This window comes from Bos taurus, chromosome 5 (genome assembly GCF_002263795.3).
Source record: "Bos taurus isolate L1 Dominette 01449 registration number 42190680 breed Hereford chromosome 5, ARS-UCD2.0, whole genome shotgun sequence".
Lineage (NCBI taxonomy): Eukaryota > Metazoa > Chordata > Mammalia > Artiodactyla > Bovidae > Bos > Bos taurus.
The window spans coordinates 71,452,816-71,472,917 of record NC_037332.1 but is presented as its reverse complement, the minus strand read 5'-3'; the positions used below and the strand labels follow the sequence as shown (position 1 = coordinate 71,472,917).

Sequence of the window (20,102 nt, the reverse complement as noted above, 5' to 3'; positions counted from 1 at the left end):
CTCTGCATCTGCCTAGCACACACGTCTCCTCTGTTCTGCCCTGGCTGCGCAGTACTGGTCCATAGCCTTCAGGAGCGTGCATTCCCCTTTGCTTTTCCTCAGGACTCCTGTTACGGCTGGTGTGCTCAGTTCTCTTGGTTTCCTTCCCATAGATTTGGTACCTGAGGGGGTATTTTCAGAGGTGGAGGGGGATGGGGAAGGAGTGTGAGAAATGGGAGAAGTTCGGAGGACACCTGAAGTTTCTGCTGGTGGGTACAGATATCAAAAGCCCAGAGCCTTCCCAGCCACGGCTGGAGTCACGTCTGGCTTTGATGGGTCAACATGTGACCAAAGTTAGCAACACTGTCCCTTAGTCAGCCTGGGTCTTTCAGAAAAGTGACTGACAAAATAGCAGTCAGGTGGCTGAGAATAACGAGGCTTCTGCATATTAACTTAGGCCCCAGGTAAAGCCCAGTCAAAATCTTTTCTGGCCACTGCAGGCTTCTGCATATTGAGGGAATTATTAAGCTTCTCCAGTGATGAAAAGTGACTCAGCCTTTGGCCCCCCACTTCTTGACACTGCCTGGAGCACCTGGTAATCTCCCAGCAATGCATCACCTGTCCCGTCTCTACCATTTAATTGTATGTTGTCCTTGATTTACTCTCTAGCATCGAATGCCGCTTCTGAGAAAAGACCTGGGGTCAGAAACCCATATAACATAGCTCATTTTAAGTCTAAGGAATAAGAAAACCCAGGTACAGCCTCTAGCCAGGATGTGCCAGCTTGTGTGGGACTGAAGGAGGCCTTCTTGCTCAGGCATGAAAGACACAGGACATGTGCCCAGAGGGCCTGTGGAAGCAGAAGAGCGGGAAGGGGTTCACGAGAGTCGTTGGGAATGTTCACCCAACCATATCTCTTGCCACCACCTCATTAGACTTTATACCCCTGCCATGTAACCAATTACAGACTTTGCCACTTCCTCCCAATACCAGTCAGAGCAATAGTGAGGGCAAGCACCAGACCCAATTTAAACCAGTGTAGGCAAAATAGAATACTTAACAGCTCAAGTGGGAAGATCCCCTCATAGCTCAGTTGGTACAGAATGTGCTTGCAATGCAGGAGACTCGGGTTCGATCCCTGGGTCAGGAAGATCCCCTGGAGAAGAAAATGGCAACCCACTCCAGTATTCTTGCCTAGAGAATCCTATGGATAGAGGAGCCTGGAAGGCTACATGAGGTCACAAGAGTTGGACATGACTTAGTGACTAGACCACCACCAATAGCACGGGTAACTCAGAAGATAAGGGTGGCTCCAGTGTCAGGCTCGAGGATTCAGGGGCTCAGTGAGGCGGACAGGCTTGGTCTCCCTGTTACAGGTGGGGTCCTTTCATGGAGCAGGAAAACGCTGTCTGTCAGCCCAGGTGATGTCACTCAAGCTTAGCTGGCCACTCAAGGAGGATTGTGACAACCCTTTTGACATCAGCAATGCAATCCTTAGACCAGTTACTGCCGAGAGGAAGCCAGTTCTCTGATTGGAGAGAATTTTATTATGGAGTCTATTTCCCCCCAAAAGAGAAGGATACTGAGCAAATAAAACCGATCACAGACCACTATCTTCTCACTTCAGGGATCCCTGAATTCAGTTGCAGGTGCTGTTCCCTCCACCTGGAAACCCTTAAAATCCTGTCCATGTGACAAACCCCTACCTTCCTTTCTTGACCCGAGCCCTCCGGCACACACGCATCCACACCCTCCCCAGGGAGAGTTGGACCACCTTAGTGTTTTGTATTTGCCTCTGTTGTTTCACTCACTCACTTTTTCATTTGTTCTTTTAGTAAATCCGTATCCTTTAGCATTGCACCCACCTCCTCTCGGACTGTAAGTCTTGTGAAAGCAGGAATGATGTCCCAGTCATCCTAGGATTTCCAGCCTCTACAGTGGTGCTTGGCCCACTGTCAGGTCCTGAAACTGCTGACTACATCCTTGGATGGTGGGGTGACATGCAGGATGTGGCTATTCCCTGACTGGACAGAGAACCTTGGGTGCTGGGTGTGGAGGGAGGAACTGCATGCTGGTGTCTCTAATTTTTCACCTTCCATGCAAATCCCAGGCTGTGTGGAAGACAGTGTGCATTCTGTGCAGCAGACAATGGCAGAATTTGAACTGTGACACATGCTTGATTTGCTCTGATACAGTACTCATGGAGAATGTTTATTTCTCACATATTGTGTCTGAAGATCTTAAGCAGTCATGGGGTCCAACTTGCATGTCCTAGGGTTAAAAATTTCTTGGTGATGCTAACGTACCTCCAGGAACACAGGACTCATTGTAAGGCAGTCGACTGGCTATTAGGGTCCACGTGTTAATTTCCTGGCTACTTTGGCCATCAATCCTATTTCTCTTCTCTAGGACCACAATGAAAGAGACCGTTCGTTCCTTTTTCTACTTTGCATTCACTCATTCTTTCATAATAGTAGTCTTAGTCACTCAGTTATGTCCGACTCTTTGCAACCCTGTTGACTGTATTTGCCAGGCTCCTCGGTCCACTGAATTCTCCAGGCAAGAACACTGAAGTGGGTTGCCTTGCCCTCCTGCAGGGGATCTTCCCAACCCAAGGATCCAAGCCAGGTCTTCCTCACTGTGGGATTCTTTACCGCTCCGCCACCTGGGAGGCCCTCCTCCTTTCATGTGTTCGAGCGTTCATTAACTTCATCATTCGTTTAAAACTACTGGTAAGGACCTGGGCAGGTCCCCTGTTCTCATTGAGCTGACATCTTTAGAGGGGAGAGACAGACAATAAACAACTAAATATGTAAACCGGAGAAATACAGTTGTCGTAAGAGCTGTGAGGAAAATAGGGCAATATGAGCATTGAAGAAGATTTCAGTAGAGCTAACAGGAAAGGTGTCCTTCAGGAAATGAATTTAAGCCAATAAGTGACAAGAATGAGGCAGCCACACACCATTTGGGAAAAGAGCCTCCAGGAAAAGAAATTAAAGGGAGGAGCAGTTGCCAGTGTGGTTTTGGTGAAGGTGCTGCTGCTGCTAAGTCACTTCAGTCATGTCCGACTCTTTATGACCATGTGGACCATAGCCCTCCAGGCCCCTCTGCTCATGGGATTCTCCAGGCAAGAATACTGGAGTGGGTTGCCGTGCCCTCCTCCAGGGCATCTTCCTGACCCAGGGATCAAACCCACCACTCTTACACCTCCTAAATTGGCAGGCAGATTCTTTATCACTTGCGCCAGCTGGGACGCCCTTGGTGGAGGTGAGGGAGGAGTAAAGTAGAAATGAGATGAAGAGGCAGGCAGGGGCTTCGCAGCCGAGGTAAGGAGGTGAGCATTTGTCATCAGAAAGACGGAAGCCTTCTGAGGGTTTTGAGCATGGAGCTGATGTATAATTTTAAAAGAGCACTTGGAATATGGAAGCTTGAGGTAGATTCTCAAATCCTGGAAGACAAAGTGGAGGTTGCTACTACTTTATTTCAAAGAGTAAGAGAGATGTGGTTTAGAGGTGAGTTCTAGGTGCTCTAGAGAGACAGCACCGTAATATCCGGGACTAGAGTTGGAGCATCCTGAGACAAGGCATCAGAATGTGGCCATTGGAAGACTTTTACTTCCTCCCAGAGCAGAGTGGAGACCCCAGAGTGAGGCACCGAGTATGCCAGCACCGTCGTGTGGGAAGGAAACTACACTGCTGGGAAGAGGGCGTGTCGCGCTGTCGGAACCGCGGCCCCAAGGGACCCTCGGAGCTTCAAAGCAGAGAGCAAAATCAAAAGGGAAAGACTCGGGGAATGGAGAATGTGTTCATATATTTTGTTAAGATTCACAGTCATAAATAAAAAGACAACCGACTAGTAAAAACATTACCGCACATGACAGATGAAGGCACCGTCAGAGCTCATGTCAATGAGGAAACAGGGAGACCCCGTTATTTTTTCCAGTGAGGAAAGATGTGAGAAGACTTCTACAGTAAAGAAAGTACATATGGTTATTAAAAGTATTCAATCTTACTAAAATCATAAAAATGCAAACTGAAACAGAAATGGGGTGCAGGGTATATTTGATAATGGTTTATCAAATTGAAAAATGTATTTTGTAAAAACTGCTGAACTGGTGAGGCTGCAGTGAGACAGACACTGGCATATGCCCTGGTGTTGGGAACATTTAAAAAGGGGTGGTTTTCTGAGCACCTTTAAAAAAGTTCATACCCTTTCACCCAACAGTTCCATTTAGACATTATCTTAAAGAAATAATTTTAAATGAGGTCAATTTGTGTGCAAAGATGTGCATGTGTGAAATATTGGAAAGATGCTACTTGATAATAATAGATGATTGGTTGGCTTAATAGTATATCCATTCAGTGCACTATCAGGAAGCCATTATAAATGATACTTCTGAAGATATTTTGATAGGGAAAATATGTGAAAAACAGAAAAATCATAATTAATAGAAAACATAAAATCAATTATGAGTATGAATGCATATTATATACATAAAATAGATTATTGAGTCATAATGTACACATAAGAAAACACAAATAATATGTGCTTATTATTCTAAAGTTTATTAGAATTTTCTCTGTGTTGAGAATTGCAGGTAATTTTGTTTCTGTTCTCCAAGGGTGGTTTGGGGTTTTTTTTGTTTTTTTATTTGCACAATGAGCATATATTATTTTTAAAATCAGATAAAAGTAGAAAGTGTTTATAAGTCAGTGCTCCCTTTGGTCATCAGATCCCTGTTAGAGACACCGTGTCACCCCTCCTTCCGTGTCTGTTGCTGTGAGATACTGCAGAGTGCAGGGCCAAGGATGGGGTGGCAGGAGGAAATGAGGGACGTGGTACAGCCTCCTCCTGAGCCGTGGTGTTGCCGGGTGACCTGGGACGCGTCACTGCCTGGCTATAGGGCTCCGTTTCCCGGTCTGTAACATGCACTGGTGGAACTTGTTCATCTCTAAGAACGCAGCAGGGGTGTAGGCATAGCAGCTCCAAGGTTCTAGCCAACACCAACCCTAACCACAGTCACATCACTGACTGTTTCTGTGAGTAAATGCCACCCACACTCAGATGTCACCGTCCACATGGCCACCTTCAGGATCAGTTACAGCTTAGCCAGGGACACCCTTGCCCTTTTCTTTGGGAATGGGATGTGATGTTGATGTACATCATTCATTCCTTCAACATGTTCTTGTAATGACCCTGATCCTGGGGGCAGGCACCATAAGGCCCAAGCTCAGAGCAATTCAAAAAGTGTCTTTCCTGGGGGCAAGTCTTTTCCCTTTGAGAGTTATTTTAATTTATATTTGAATTATTTTAAAGAACTACAGTGTATTTGAAGCTAAGTGTCTGTGTGTGGATGAGTCAGAGGGATCACACCATTTTAAGTGTAAACCACCTACCTACTGTGAGTCTTGATTTTCTCTGGACTTAGAAGTGAGGAATCCAGGAGCAGGTGGATCCTTGGCAGTGTGAATGAAACACTGTGAATCTACCTGGATCCTTGTGACAGAGGGTAGAGCATGTGGACTTGGAGTCAGATGACCTGTGTTCAAACGTGGCTCTCCTGCTTCCCAGCTTTGTGATTTGGGGAAGTTCACACCGTCTCTGACTTGCAATGTGTTCCCATCTATAAATTGGAGAAATAGTGCTGACCTTACTCTGGTCTGCTTGTGAGCTTCAGTCAGGATCTTATCTCCAGAGGGACCTGGCAGAGCCTGGCATGTTCTCAAGCCATGGCATCACTACTCTTGCTGCTTTCCAGAGGTTGCCACTTGAAAGGGACAAGAAGCGTTGAAGACGCACTAGAAGGAAACTGCACTGCACCATCATTGTGATCCAGGGCCATGAGGCTGTACAGCTCCGGCCCTGCCATTTACCTGCAGTGTGTCTTTGTGAGCAAGTGACCTGGTCTTCCTGAGCCTCTGGTGCTCGTCTGTGAGATGGAATTGACAGCAGCAGCATCCACATCCCACGGCAATAGTGAGGACTGAGTAACTTGTGTATCCGCCATAGTGCCTAGTAAAACCACAGTATGTTCACTGAATTGTTTGATATGTTTTTTTTTTCCATTTGCCAACTAAATACTTGTTCAGTATAAAAAATCTAGAAAACAACCTTAAAAAGAAATAAAGTGTGAGTTGTTTTCAGTCCTTTTACTTTGCAGTTGCTGTGTGTTTGCATCTGGTCTTCCTCATCCCCACCCCCCCACCCTGTCCCCATTCTGAACGGAGGTGCCATCCCCAGCAGGCTTTGGCTTGGTGTCCTGATTGTCCCGTCAGCCCATCAAGTATGTAACACTGCTGTTGGTCCCTCTCTTGGCAGATCCTTCAAGCCGGACTTCATCCTTGTCCGCCAGCACGCCTACAGCATGGCCCTGGGCGAAGACTACCGCAGCCTGGTCATCGGCCTCCAGTATGGAGGGCTGCCTGCCGTCAACTCCCTCTACTCTGTCTACAATTTCTGCAGCAAGCCCTGGGTGGTAGGTGCAGGGCCAACCTGACTCAGAAGGAAGGGGGAAGCAGGGACTGGCCTCCTGGCCCTGAAATGGACCCATTCCCCAGCAGGGAGGCTCAGTAATGAAGGGAGTCTTTTATTTAAAGCAACCGAATAAACAACTTGGATCCCAAACCCCTTCCTGTAGTTATTACCTAACAGATGTTTTATAGCATGGGAGAAGGCAATGGCACCCCACTCCAGTACTCTTGCCTGGAAAATCCCATGGACGGAGGAGCCTGGTAGGCTGGAATCCATGGGGTTGCTAAGAGCCAGACGTGACTGAGCGACTTCACTTTCACTTTTCTCTTTCATGCATTGGAGAAGGAAATGGCAACCCACTCCAGTATTCTTGCCTGGAGAATGCCAGGGATGGCGGAGCCTGGTGGGCTACCGTCTGTGGGGTCGCACAGAGTCGGACACGACTGAAGCGACTTAGCAGCAGCAGCAGCAGCATGGTACAATGTTACGTTATAATATTGTCAGTGGTAAGAGGGGGACCCTACTGCTCTCACTCTTTGAGCATGGTGACAACAAGGTCTCTGCAGAACTGGCACTCAGGATTTATTGAATGCACGTATGCATTCATTTAGTAGGTATGGATAGTCTTTAACCATTGTTACTATGGCCTTGGTCTCCTTCTCGTTCTTCCCTGACTAAGCTTTTAGGCCTACAACATCCCCGGAAGGGTCCTCAGCGGTATTAGTTCACCATCCTTTTTTTCCCACATAGTCTTGGTGATGGTAGCAAGTACAATTCATTAGTACTAACTGCACTATGTTGAGCCCTTCATATGCATATTATATTTAATCTTAAAACCACCGTGATGAGTAGGTATTTCTAGTATCTCCATTGGACAGAAGAGGAAATTGAGACTTATGTCGCTAGTAGTAAATAGTGAAGCTGGACATTCTCCAAAACTCTTACTTGATTATGGAATTGCTCTCCTGCTCTGGACGTCAGTTTGCTTATCTGTAGAATGAGGGACCCTCCCTCATTTCTCATATTTCTGAGGTCTCTCAAGCCTATTAAACTGACAGCATGTTGCACCACAACGGCAGGCTGCAGCCCAAGAATCTTCCAGTCCTGGCATGATGCAGAGAGTTCCTGTTGTCTGTTCTTCCCATGTGAGCTCTCAGTATTGAGTTTACCCCAAAGTCAGTTTGGCACAAGACTTAGCTCCTCTTCCAGCCACTAGACATCCACATTAGGCCTTACGCTGCACCTGATTCCTTCTTTCTGATCAGAGTCTACCTTACTCTTCCCTGTTTTAGTTCACTGACAGCTCCCTTTGCCTGATGGGTGAATTCCCAGCTCTTTGTCCGCTGAGCATCTCTAGCACACAGCTGTCTCAATGCACACTGGAATGCCCTTCCTCCTTCTCTTATATAATCTGCTTCTGAAGTCATCCTTACCTCTCTTCCAGGTCCCACAAGCCCCTCACTTCCCTCCAGCAAGATGTTATTATCTCAGCCATCTGCCCACAGGCTGTCTTTCCTCCAGACCTGGTCTCATGTGTTCAGTGTGTTGCCCCTGAACACATATAGCTGTGTGTGCTGTCGAGCTCAGTGCTGGGCACAGAATGAGCTCCCAGGGCTGCTGAGCAAGGTGGATGATGGAGGAGACTGAGGACGAATGTCCAGTCCAGGACTCTGGCCTTTATCCTGTGGGCAGGGAGCAGCTACTGGAGCAGATAGGTGCTTGAGGCCTGGGATCCGGTGGGATATTTCTCCATACCAGGTAGCAGTGGGTGACCAATATTCTGTCATATTCTATCCTAGTTCTCTCAGCTCATTAAGATCTTCCATTCCCTGGGTCCTGAGAAGTTCCCGCTTGTGGAGCAAACATTTTTCCCCAATCACAAGCCAATGGTGAGTACCTTTTTTCACTCTTACCATTTTTGTGGTATGGAATAAATACAGATGTCCATGTACTCAGTCCGTTTGAATGGAGGAGGTGGGCATGGGGGCTGCTCCCTGACCACCTAGGCTGTAAGGAAGAGCTGTGACATCCTGTGGGAACACCTGGCTTTCCAGGGGAAGAGTCAGGTCTCCAAGTGAAATTTCAGGTGGTAGAGTAAATGACAAAGATACACAGCATTCCGTGGGACCCTGGGAATCTTCAGCAAATCGGGACAACTTGAGCTGGCAGTTGGAAACAAAGGTGAAAGATGTTTCTAAGGTAGAATGTTATTTCATGTGAGCCCTGTGCAGGACTTGGTTTCAACTCTTATTTTAATAAAAGCAGTGATATTTTTGTTTCCATTAATCATCAAAGGGCAGTTTGCTCGTGCATCCTCTCTGCACTCAAACTTTTGAATATACCCAAGGTTGTTGCTGGGAAGTGGTTGGAGTTTAGCTTGGAATATGTGGGATAGCCTCCCATTTGGAGGGTGGGAAAGGTGAACGTCTTTTTGGGTGTGAGGTGAGGGGCTCTCCATCCCGCGGCCAGAAGAAGTTAGATGGAAGAGTTCTGGGATGCTGGAAAGAGCCCGTGACATGCCTGCTGTCATGGTCAGTGGTCTTGTTAAACTTGTCAAAGGAATGCAGGGCCATGGCCCCATGCATGCCTTGCAAAGAACACAAGTCGTGGGGCACAAGATGGTTAATAGGGTCCCAACAGTCTGCTTTTAGTCCCAAGTTTAGGCAACTGAGCTTCCAAGTCCTATTTGAAGACACTGATAGGTGTCTCCAAGTGGGGGGACAGTCTAAGCAGGCAAAAATGTTTCTCATTGATTATCTTTCCCTTGTATCTGATCTAGTGAGGTGTCATACCAGCCAGGGTGTGCTGGTTGGAATAAGAAGGGGGCATGTTCCAACAAAGTGAGAAACAGTGAAGAAAATTCAGGATTTATCCTCAAACCAGCCTGAGTTTGAATCCCAGTTCTGCCTGCTTACTAGGCTTTGGATCTCTGTGAGTCTCAGCTTCCTTGGTAGAAAACCATGTATGACAGTGGAACCACTTCATTGGGTTGTTGAGATTTAACACGATCATGTGTACAGGGTACTGTGCTTGGTATACAATGCTGCTGCTGCTGCCAAGTCACTTAAGTCGTGTCCAACTCTGTTCAACCCCCATAGATGGCAGCCCACCAGGCTCCCCTGTCCCTGGGATTCTCCAGGCAAGAACACTGGAGTGGGTTGCCATTTCCTTCTCCAATGCATGAAAGTGAAAAGTGAAAGTGAAGTCGCTCATTCATGTCTGACTCCTAGAGACCCCATGGACTCTAGCCTACCAGGCTCCTCCGTCCATGGGATTTTTCCAGGCAAGAGTACTGGAGTGGGGTGCCATTGCCTTCTCAGTCGCATACAATAGGTGCTCAAAATAGAGTAGTTTTAAAATTGGGGCAAAGCCATACCTTGAAACATTGTCAACAGTGGGATAATATTTGGGTGAAGGGTTTGCCGCCAACCCAGCCCATTGAGGGTGACAGGCCCAGCTGTAAGTTCTGAGTGGGGCCGGGGCGGTAGAGGGGAGGGTGTTGCACGGCTGTAGTGAGTTCCTGGCATTCCCAACTAGGCCAAGTCATACTTGAAATTCCAGGCAGGCATTTGGCATCAAGGACTGCTGTTTGATCCTCCCTCTCCGACTTCCACTAGGTTGAGATTCTAAGAAAGAAAATAGGCAAGGCTAAGTCAGGGCTCTAGTAGCAGCAGCAAGTCAGGGCTCCAGTCTGGGAATACCCGAACCACTATCAGGTAATTAGATGTTGATCCAGATTCCGTAGAACTGGGACGAACCCTGGTCGTAGAATTGGAGAGGAAGGTCAGGGCTGGATTAGCCGCCGCAGGAAGTCTAGGATGCCTCTCCTGAAAATGCTCCCGCCTGGGGAAAGGGCTGAGGCAGGTGGGTCCATACTGTGGAACTGAATGGAGGGTAGGGACTATTCACAGGCCAGGGGCCAAAGCAGGCAGGACCTGACTTCTGAGAGCCTCTGTGGTCGCCATAACCCCCAACGGCGGTCAGGACACAAAGAAGCAAGAGACTGCAGGTATGTGATAGAAATAAAACCACTTTACTGTTTAGAATAAAGGACACACTATAAAAAGTGAACATTATGCAACATTACAAGACAATATACATTCTCGGAATATAAAATTCATAAATAACATGGAGGAAAACTGTAAACAGTGCTACAAAATTTAGCAACAAATACATTCCTTCCAGACAGGGTTTTCTCTAGTTGATTTCTCTCCATCACTTCTGGCTCTCAGGACAGCAGACCGGCTAAGGAGGAAGGAGGGTGGTGCCTGGGAGAATTTATGAAGCCCCTCCCCTTGGACCGTGAGCCCTTCTCGTGCCTCCCAGGAGCCCATTTGGAAGCTGTTTATATCCGTCTCCCCAGCACGCGCCCACTGTGTTTTGTTTTTGCTGTCAGAATTTTTAAAGTGTTTTTCTTGTGTAAAACTATTTTAGTGATATTTTTACTTTCACAGCCAGGAGCCAAACGCTTGGGTGTCATTTTTGGTTAACTCATGTTGCTGGTCAGTGAACACATGATGAAGGACAGAGGCAGGAGAGGGTGTTGTCTCTTGGGGACCACGGTTTCTCTGAGACAGCTGTTCCAATAAGTCATTTTTTTTAATTGCTCAAGAACCTTCATTTTTTTGTATGAAAAATGGTGCTCATGGGCTATAGCCTGATTGCCATTATGTGTCTGGGGCTGTGCAAGGGTAAAAAGCACAGGAGTCTCCCAGTGCTGGCCAGATGGAGCACTGGCCTGAGAGGCGAGAGCCTAGGTGTGGTGCCTCCTGCATAGGGAGGCAGAAGAGATGGCCAGAGGAGGCCAAGACATCTCAGAATCACAGGTCCCACGGCCCTGGATTTTTAGGTGAAATCATGGCTTCTCAATGGGTTGGACAAATGGACTAGAGGGAAAAAGGAATGGGAATGACTAGCAGAGCGCCCAGGGCCAGTTGATAACAGGGCAAGGATGTGAACGTACTTGCTATTTTTTCTCTTCTCCTTCATAGTCCAGAAAGCACTAGGATGCCAACGGGGAAGAGTCTAGAGGGCTCTCCAGTGCTCGTTGCTTCTAGTTCCCCCATTTACCAATCTAGCTGCCTGCACAGTAGAAGTCTTTACCCTCCATTCCACTGTAGAATTTGATTCAGAAAAATGGTGGCATGTGGGTTTTGTTTTCTTCTTTTCTCTTAAACACAGTGTACACATATTACAGCCTACACATGACATAAGATTTAGCAAAATAAAACGTTCATGAAATGAATGAAATACGGAAGTGTCTCAGCTACATAAATGACTTTAAATTATACAGTAAGTGAACAGGTGAAATAAACAAAGCTATAGCTTATAGAAAGCTCAAAAACCGCCCTCTGACATCACTTTGCAAAGGACCCTTCTTTGCTCAGGACCTGCTGTTCTCCTCGCCAGGGCCTGGCAGATGGGACTGTGGTTCCACCAACTTTTCAGAGGGAAACTTCAGGTGATTTGGGCTCAGGCCTCACCTCAAGTCTCTCTTTGTGTGAGTGGAGGTGACCCCACCAGGGACCAAGAATAGCCAGATGCCTCATGGAGTCATACTGATGTCCAGTTGTGGGAGGGCACCTGTGCAGATCGGGTTAGGGCTTCCACCTTGTAGGACTTTGAAGTTCAAATTAAGAAAATCTTAAAACACCAAGTCTGGGGCTTACCCCTTAAAAACCACTGGCCTGCTGAACTCAGCTCCTTCTGCTTATGCTGCCCCACTGAGAGCAAAGTCTCCTGTTTCCTGCATGCCAAATGTCCCCACCACAAGGTGAAAGGTACTAGGTAATGAGACCAGTCTGGAGGAAATCAGATGCCTTGACTGCCTTCTCGCTCTGAGGTTCTGCCAAACACCTTGCCTGGGCATTTGTGTTTGTGAGCGAGACATTACATTGTGTTGTCTGCTGCTTTTTTTTCTCCCGTTTAAATTGGCAGCTCTGTTTCCTAAAGTGGAATGAACTGAAGATACAAATACTAATAGAGTACAAATACCCATAATCTGAAAAAAAGAGACAGAGCCATCATGTTAAATGTAACCATCCTACCATCCTCAATTCTGTAAAATATACATTATCACCTACTCTTGGCATCTCACTTTCAACACTAAAACTTAAAATAATTTTATTTAATCAGAGAATTTATATTATAGTTTTATTTCAAAAAACACAACAAAAACCCTACAGCTGTTTGCAAAGTCAGGTTTTCCCAGTGACCACCACTTTTAATTCTATGAGGTGAGGGCCTTAGGATGTGTCATTCACTCGCCAGTAAGCTATAGGAAAAGGAGCAAGTTGTCCCCAAACCCAGAAAATGTGGCCATCTAACCAAGGCAGATACTGCAGCTTTCCTTCCTGTGCCCAGGCCCAGACCCACACTAACTCGCATCTCCCATCTGAGCCAGCCAGTAAAGGCAGTTAAATGAAGGCCCCAAACATGAAGCAGGAGAAAAGGAGGACAGAGGTCAGATGACCCCAATTAGAGGGATGCTGAGGGTGCTCAGAAATTCAAATTTTAATTAAAATGAAAAAAAAAAAAAGATCAACTTGGAATGTCATGATTTTCTTCAAACAAGCAACAACAACAAAATAGAAGAGATTAAGCTATTGGCATATTTAACAGCATTGAACAGAATTCTGTGTCCTGTAAAAAAAAAAAAAATTAGCTTATGTCCCCATGTGGGTATATGTAAATGTGTATGCAAACACACCCCCCTAGGTGAACTAAAATGCTAGTTTGGAAATAATATCCTCTACCCAAATCTACTTGTTCTCTATCTGTGGATAGTGTACGGTGTTCGTATTTCTCCGATTTATATAAAGGCAAGCTCCTGGCCAGATCTACCAAAGACGTTTCCAGGAGGAAATCTTGTGGGCAGTGAGAAGAGGAAAGACATTCATCTTAGTCTCTCACCTGAGCTTTTGTCTAAGGCACATTGCCTCCTGACCTCAGGCAGATATTTAAGTCTTCATCAACTAAGAAAATTCTGTTATTCTGGCCTGGCTGCTTGCTCCAGACTCAGAAACATCTGGTCAACCCAAGCATCGGTGGGCTGGGGGAGCTGTGTGTGTGCTGCATCATCCAGACCCTCTTGCAGTTTCTTCCTTCCCTCCCTCAGTCTCATGTGCAGACACAGACAGACACAGTCTGGTAAGGACATGCAGTAGCATCTCCTCGGTGTATAACATCTTCTGCGTACCTTGAGTCTATCTGCTGGCTGCCCTTGACTGATTTGAAACAGTTGGCTTTTCAGCAGCTTCCTTGTCTGTGTCCTTTACGTACTGAGGAAGAGGGTAGAGAAGGGCAAAGGAAGGAGAGTCTGGGAGATGGTGAGATGGGGAAGAAGAAAGAAGGGTAGATATTACAATGCCCTAATCGGGTAGTTTTTCAATTTTTGTTTTCCTAAAAAAATATAGATTATATCATCACGAAGAAGAAGAGTACCCACTCCTCATTCTTTCTGGCATGACACCAAAAATTTCCAGGTGGAAATGGGTGATGTCAAACACCAAAAAGAAAGGGAGGGGTGGGGCCAGGAGGATGGTTCCAAATAAACTCCATATGACAGCATAGATTTTCCTCTAAGTGTTCGAAGTGCTAAATTTGCAAGAAAACAGGCACTAATTTCATTGTCATCATCTGAGAAGAGTTAGTGTCCAAGGGAAGCTCAGTGGGAAGGGAGGGAAGTGAGGTGGGGCCGGGTCTGATGCTCAGGGGTCTGTGGCATTGATGATGCTTTTGTCCGGGGGTGCCCATCCTCGGTACCAGCTACAGTAGCCACCCTTCTGCCGGATGCAAGCGTAGTGTTTGGACTGGTAGCCAGGGTAGCCGAAATTGGAGAGCATGTCGGTCCAGAGACACTCGTTCTTGGAGGTTACAAAGCAAGGCAGGTAGTAGCAGGATTTGATCTGCAGTGAGATAAAAGCCAAAGGTTGGTGGGCTCTGCCAGGGTGGACTTAGGCCTGATGTGAGATCTCTGTGGTGGAGCCCAGCCACATCCCTCCCTTAGTGAGGACAATATAAATAACACTCACCAATATTTATTGAGCACCTACTATGTACCAGACATTCTGCTAAGTGCTTCCATCTTATTCTTTAATTCTCATAACTGATTTATCTCCCTTTTACAAACAATAGAGCCTCAGAGAGGTTAAGTAACTTGCCCCAAGTCACACAGCCAGAAAGTGGTAGAATTAGATATTTGGGAGAGCTTTTCCTCTCAAGTGGTAACAGGCAAGCATGGGAGTTCTTAACAATTGTAGGGAACTGAGAAATCAAAAAGATTAAAGCATAAAAATGTAGAGTCCAGCTGCCGTAGGCTGGAAATCAGACAGTGAGCTGTGTGACTTAGGCCTAGCTACTCTCTGGGCCTTTTGCAGATGTTTCCTCATCTGCAAAATAGGGATAATTAAAACTATACTAGTAGTAATCACTGTTGTCACAATTTTGCAGAGTTGTCATGAGAATTAATTGAGAGACTGGCCCAATTGCCTCCTACAGCAGCAAGGCTGTGGGCCCTAACTCTGTGCTTGGGTCAAGAAGTTGGGCCAGGTTGAAGAGTGACCTTCTGAAGCAAGTGGTATCTGCAGTCCTGTACCAGTTAAGCCGCCTTGGGTGGGGGCCACCAGTGAGTCAGCTGTCTAAGCAAGCCCACTTGGGACTTGGCAGGACTTGCCATTAAGGATCCTGTACCTTCTACAACCTTGAGTCACAGTGCGGAGCGGGGGGTCAAGAATGCTGAAGAGCCCTCATGCCCCAGCAGCTGCCAAGTGGGCAGCACAAATTAGAGCAGAAAGGCATTCTTTCCTCTCCCTCTTTGCTGCTCAGCATAGGTGCAACATTGCTTGCCACCCCTGCTCAGACCTGCCCCTCTGCCCAGGCCTGAACCGCACACCCTTCTCAGCCCAAGGGCCCAGTGCCCAGTTCTGGAGGAGCTGGTGTTTCTAGGGCTGCCAGCCAGTAGCCCCCCCATCTGCTATCCCTGAGGCTTACCTTGCAGTTACAGCCCAGGTGATATCGATAGTTCAGCCCCTTGCGCTGGGAGAGGGTGAGCTGGTCCCACCTCTCTACAAAGTTACACAGTCCTGTGTACATCTTGCCATCATAGACTCGGCCTAGAGGAGGAAAGGGACAAGGGGAGAGTTATTTTGTCCAGAACCCATCCAGAAGAGAAGGAATTCATGCCTACTGAGTAACCTCCTTAGGTCAGGAAATGTATGTACTACGTACTTTACTGTCCCATGATTTTATTTCATCTTCTCCAACACCTTTTAGGATGGATTGTATACCCATTTTCCAAATGCAGAAAATTAAGCTTGGAGAGGTTAAGCGATGCGTGGAAGGTCCACAAACCCAGTGAGCACTGGAGCTCGGGTCAGAGACCAACTGTTCTCTTCTCACATCAATGGCTTTTTGGTCTTGCTTTTGTTTTTTTCCTTTTCTCCACTGATTGCCTAAAGGTGGACAGCTTTAAAAGACAGACCTAATAGGTTGACTGAGATGTGGAGAGCAATAGGTACTAGCAATTTCTTTTTACTTATTGTAAAGCTGAGAAATTGCAAAACTAGGAGATTTTCTCCACAGTCAGTGGTAGAATGGAGACTAAAACCCAGCCTCGTAAAGCAGCTGTACTCCAATAAAAATTAATTTTATTTATTTATTTTTAATATAAATTTATTTATTTTAATTGGAGGTTAACTACTTTACAATAGTGTATTGGTTTTGCCATACATCAACATGAATCCGCCCCAGGTATACACGTGTTCCCCATCCTGAACCCCACTCCCTCCTCCCTCCCCATACCATCCCTCTGGGTCATCCCAGTGCACCAGCCCCAAGCAACCAGTACCATGTATCGAACTTGGACTGGCGATTCGTTTCATATATGATATTATATATGTTTCAATGCCATTCTCCCAAATCACCCCACCCTCTCCCTCTCCCTCTCCCACAGAGTCCAAAAGAGTAAAACCCAGCCTCACGTAGAAACTTTAAGCTCCGACCAATGGCCGAGTAAGATAGACTCAACTCTAGATAACTCCTTACAATTCAGCGGGCACATCACCAGGGACCTGAGAACACTGCTAGGTCTACAACTCCTTCATCTTCTGAACTGAGGAGCAGTGGACCTTGGCCAAACCCTGACCTAGATGCCGGAGTTGGCCATTACCTGTCAGCAGGTACTGGTACTTGTTGACCTCAAGCTTAAGGCCACAGAGACTTTCAGAAGCTTCTGTGTGGATGTACTGCACATGGGGCATCTTGGTGAATCCTCGGTACATCTGTGGGCAGAAGGAATGTCATGAGAGGAGGACCAGACCTCAGAACACATGCCATCATTTGGGCTGTGGGATCGGATTTCCTTTATAGGCCACTGTGGCCAGTCACTGAACTACCTACCAAAGGGTCTTCACTCCAGAGGCAAAGACACCTGCTCCTCTCTCTTCCGAGCCACGGTTGGTGCCTTCCCCAAGAAACCTTCCCATCCAGCCAGTCACACCTCCCACTCCATGTTATAGGTGAGGAGCCCAAGGCCCAGACAGGTTACGTGGCTTGTCTAAGGGCACACGGTTGGTGTGTGGCAGAGACAGGAATGTAAGCGGGAGAACTTGTTCTTAACCATTATCCTATGCTGTCTCCCTGGCAGCCTCACAAGCTCATGGCTAAGGGCCTCTGATGCAGGCAGGTGCCATTTATAGCTATCTGCCTCCTTCATCAGCATGTGCTCAGAGCCACCAGTGTGCACATAATGGAGGCTGAAACCACTTGGCGATTCCAGGTCTAGTCCACGAGCGTTCTGCAGGCCCTGATCTGCTGAGACAACTGTTAACCTTGTGAGCTGGCAGGGGTGGGAGGGGGCACCGAGGTGCTGCCGAATCCCATTATCCCCCAGTTCTTAGCCCTGGATGGCTAGTGGTCTCTGGGATTATCCCAAGGGTTTCCAATAAGACAGTGTTTCTGCTTTAGTTCTGGTATGCGTTATTAATTTACTTAGAGTAATTAATAAAAAGCCAGACATCACCTCACTGGTGTATCATCTAAGTGTCTCCCATTCAATCTAATGGGCTGTTTTTTTTCTCCCTGTTTTCTTTTAAGTGGTGATTGCCTGGCGGGGGTAGGTGGTCCATGAGCCGCCCCCCGCTCCCCACCCCCCCAACCCCCCCCAAACCCCCCCAGCCCCCAATCCCCCCAACCCCCCCCCCACCCCGCCCCGCCATCGTAATGGGTTTGTTGGACTCACAGGGTTTGGGAGCTACTTCCTTTTTAAGGGGAGTACTGTTCTAATTGTGTACAACCATCAGTGCAGGTGCTTTTAATTTACCTGGCCTCCCTTTGCAACCCTCTTCTCCCTCGAGGCTCTCCAGCTAAACAAGGAAATGCAGCCAAGAGCAGGGGGTGGGGGAGACTTCTGTTTTCACTCAGTTTTCAGTTATGCCACGGGGGGCGGGGGCATGTCCCATCCTACCGCCCAGTTCCTCAGTGGTGGATGGTGCCTCTCTTGCTCTAATAAGAACCGTACCTAAGAGGGCTGCTGTGTGCATGCCATCATGAGTGGCCCTGGGAGAACATCCCTTGCATTTACTCCCAGGCCCAGCAACTTCTTGTTTTGGTGTGGATTACCCTTGCCTTTTTGGCAAGTGTTCCAACTCAGTACTTGCTCTAGGTTTTACAGGACAGCCTACTGGAGCCTCAGTTTATTCCATGTTGGTGTGTTCCCTTTATCTCCTGTCTGGTTTATGAGTGAGAATCCAGCCCCTGCCCAGTAAGAACTCAACTTGTTGAAATCAGCTTATCATCATTGCTACTTTTGAACTGAAGAACACCTTATTTTAACATGGTTTCTAGCACTTACACACAAAGTCAGAATCTTAATACATTATAAATGACTGAGTCTGACAAATACAGAGCTGCCTTTTAAGGTCAATTCTGAAAATAACAATACATTTGTAGTAAATGTATGGTAAAGTTAGGCAGATTTTTACTCATTTTGTTGTCTTTTTTTATATTAATCTAGCTTAATCTAAATATTGATCCTAAAGTATTATTATGTCTGTAGCCATAGAGACCTAGAATTGGTTTGAAAAATTTAGAAGGGTTATAATAGGTTTATAATGTCCTAAAATTAGAGAATCTCAGAATTGGAAACGTGGGTAATCTAGTCCAGCCAATGCAATGGAAGATTAATGGTAAACTCAGGTTCTATAGACAGACAGCCAGAGTCTATATCTTGTCTCTGCTATTTATTAGCTTCTTGGAAAGTTGTTTACTATCTTTGGGCCTCAGTTTCTTCATCTCTAAAATGGGGCAAATCACCTGATGCAAAGAACTGACTCATTGAAAAAACTCTGATCCTAGGAAAGATTGAGGGCAAGAGAAGGGGGTGACAGAGAATGAGATGGTTGGATGGCATCACTGACTCAGTGGACATGAGTTTGAGCAAACTCCAGGAGATAGTGAAGGACAGGGAGGACTGGCACACTGCAGCCCAGGGGGTTGCAAAGAGCTGAACATGACTTGTTGACTAAATAACAACCAACTGACTTTATAAGGTGTTTTTGAGAATTAAATGCCTTAGAATAGCACCTGGCACACATTTAGTTAAAGTTAGCTTAAAACAAGTTTTACTGATGTTTGTCATGAGCAGACAGAAGAATTTGGTCCCCTTCTTCCTACATGTCTTGCCCAGCTTCGTCTCTTGGTACAAATAGTTAAAGCTGGTTTCAGAAGTAGGCAGGTTGCTCCTTCCCCACTCCCCACTGGCTTTATTGAGGTATGATTGACAGATAAAAGATGTATCAAAAGGGTAAGGTATGCAAGGGTTATTTTGAAATATGTATATGATGTGATTACCACAAGGAAGCTAGTTAACACATCCATAACCTCACAGTTACCTTTTTATGTGTAAGAACGCTTAACATCTCTCTCAGCAACTTTCTGGCACGTCCTACAATGTTGTCGACTATAGTCCCAATGCTGTGCGTTAGATCTCCAGAACTCACACATACCTCAGTACTGAAAGTCTGTGACCTTTCACCAACATCTCCCATTTTCTGCATCTCCTAGATCCTGATAACCACCATTCCACTCGCTGTTTCAAAGAATTCTACTTTTTTTAGATTTCACAAATAAATGAGGCTGTGTAATACTTTTCTTTCCATGTCTGGCTTATTATACTTAGCATTAATGTCCTCCAGGTTCACCTGTGTTGTCACAAATGACAAATTTCCCTTTTTTGAGGCTGAATAATATTCCATTATAATATTTCATTGCTATATATATACACACATATATGCATACCCACACACCACACTGGACTTTACAAGCCCCTCGGCCTCGCTTCATGATAGTAAGTACATGAAGTTCCAAGAACTTCTTAACTTCCCTTGGAGTGAAGGAACAAGTAATGTGAGAAAGAAATTTCTGAGTTTGGGGAGTTTTACCCATTTCTTATGGAATGTCGTCTGGTCTTTATCCATATTCGCAGCGTGAACTGTCACCACTATGTCAGATATTTCTGGCTTGCCTGTGGAGGGTCAGCACTGTGCTGGACACTGCTTTATAGCCTGAACTCACTTAAACTCACACTGCTTCCTATAAGCAGTCGCGTTTCAGAGGCAGTAGAAACCTGCCTGGAGCACCAAGTGCACGGACTT

General features: G+C 46.4%; 2 protein-coding genes across 3 annotated transcripts in view; one reads left to right on the top strand and one right to left on the bottom strand.

Annotated features, from left to right (window-relative positions):
- SYN3 (synapsin III) overlaps positions 1-20,102 on the top strand; it is a 492,649-nt gene that overhangs the window by 139,577 nt on the left and 332,970 nt on the right. For both annotated transcript variants that reach the window (XM_005206770.4, NM_001191357.1), the window contains 2 exons: positions 6,298-6,454; positions 8,250-8,339. In XM_005206770.4, the coding sequence (XP_005206827.1) occupies positions 6,298-6,454; positions 8,250-8,339 (247 nt within the window). The remainder of the gene's footprint in view (positions 1-6,297; positions 6,455-8,249; positions 8,340-20,102) is intronic.
- The window catches only part of TIMP3 (TIMP metallopeptidase inhibitor 3), a 57,640-nt gene continuing 50,483 nt past the window's right edge, over positions 12,946-20,102 (bottom strand). The window contains 3 exon segments of the mRNA NM_174473.4: positions 12,946-14,357; positions 15,442-15,563; positions 16,619-16,730. Of these exon segments, the coding sequence (NP_776898.2) occupies positions 14,160-14,357; positions 15,442-15,563; positions 16,619-16,730 (432 nt within the window). The 3' untranslated portion in view covers positions 12,946-14,159.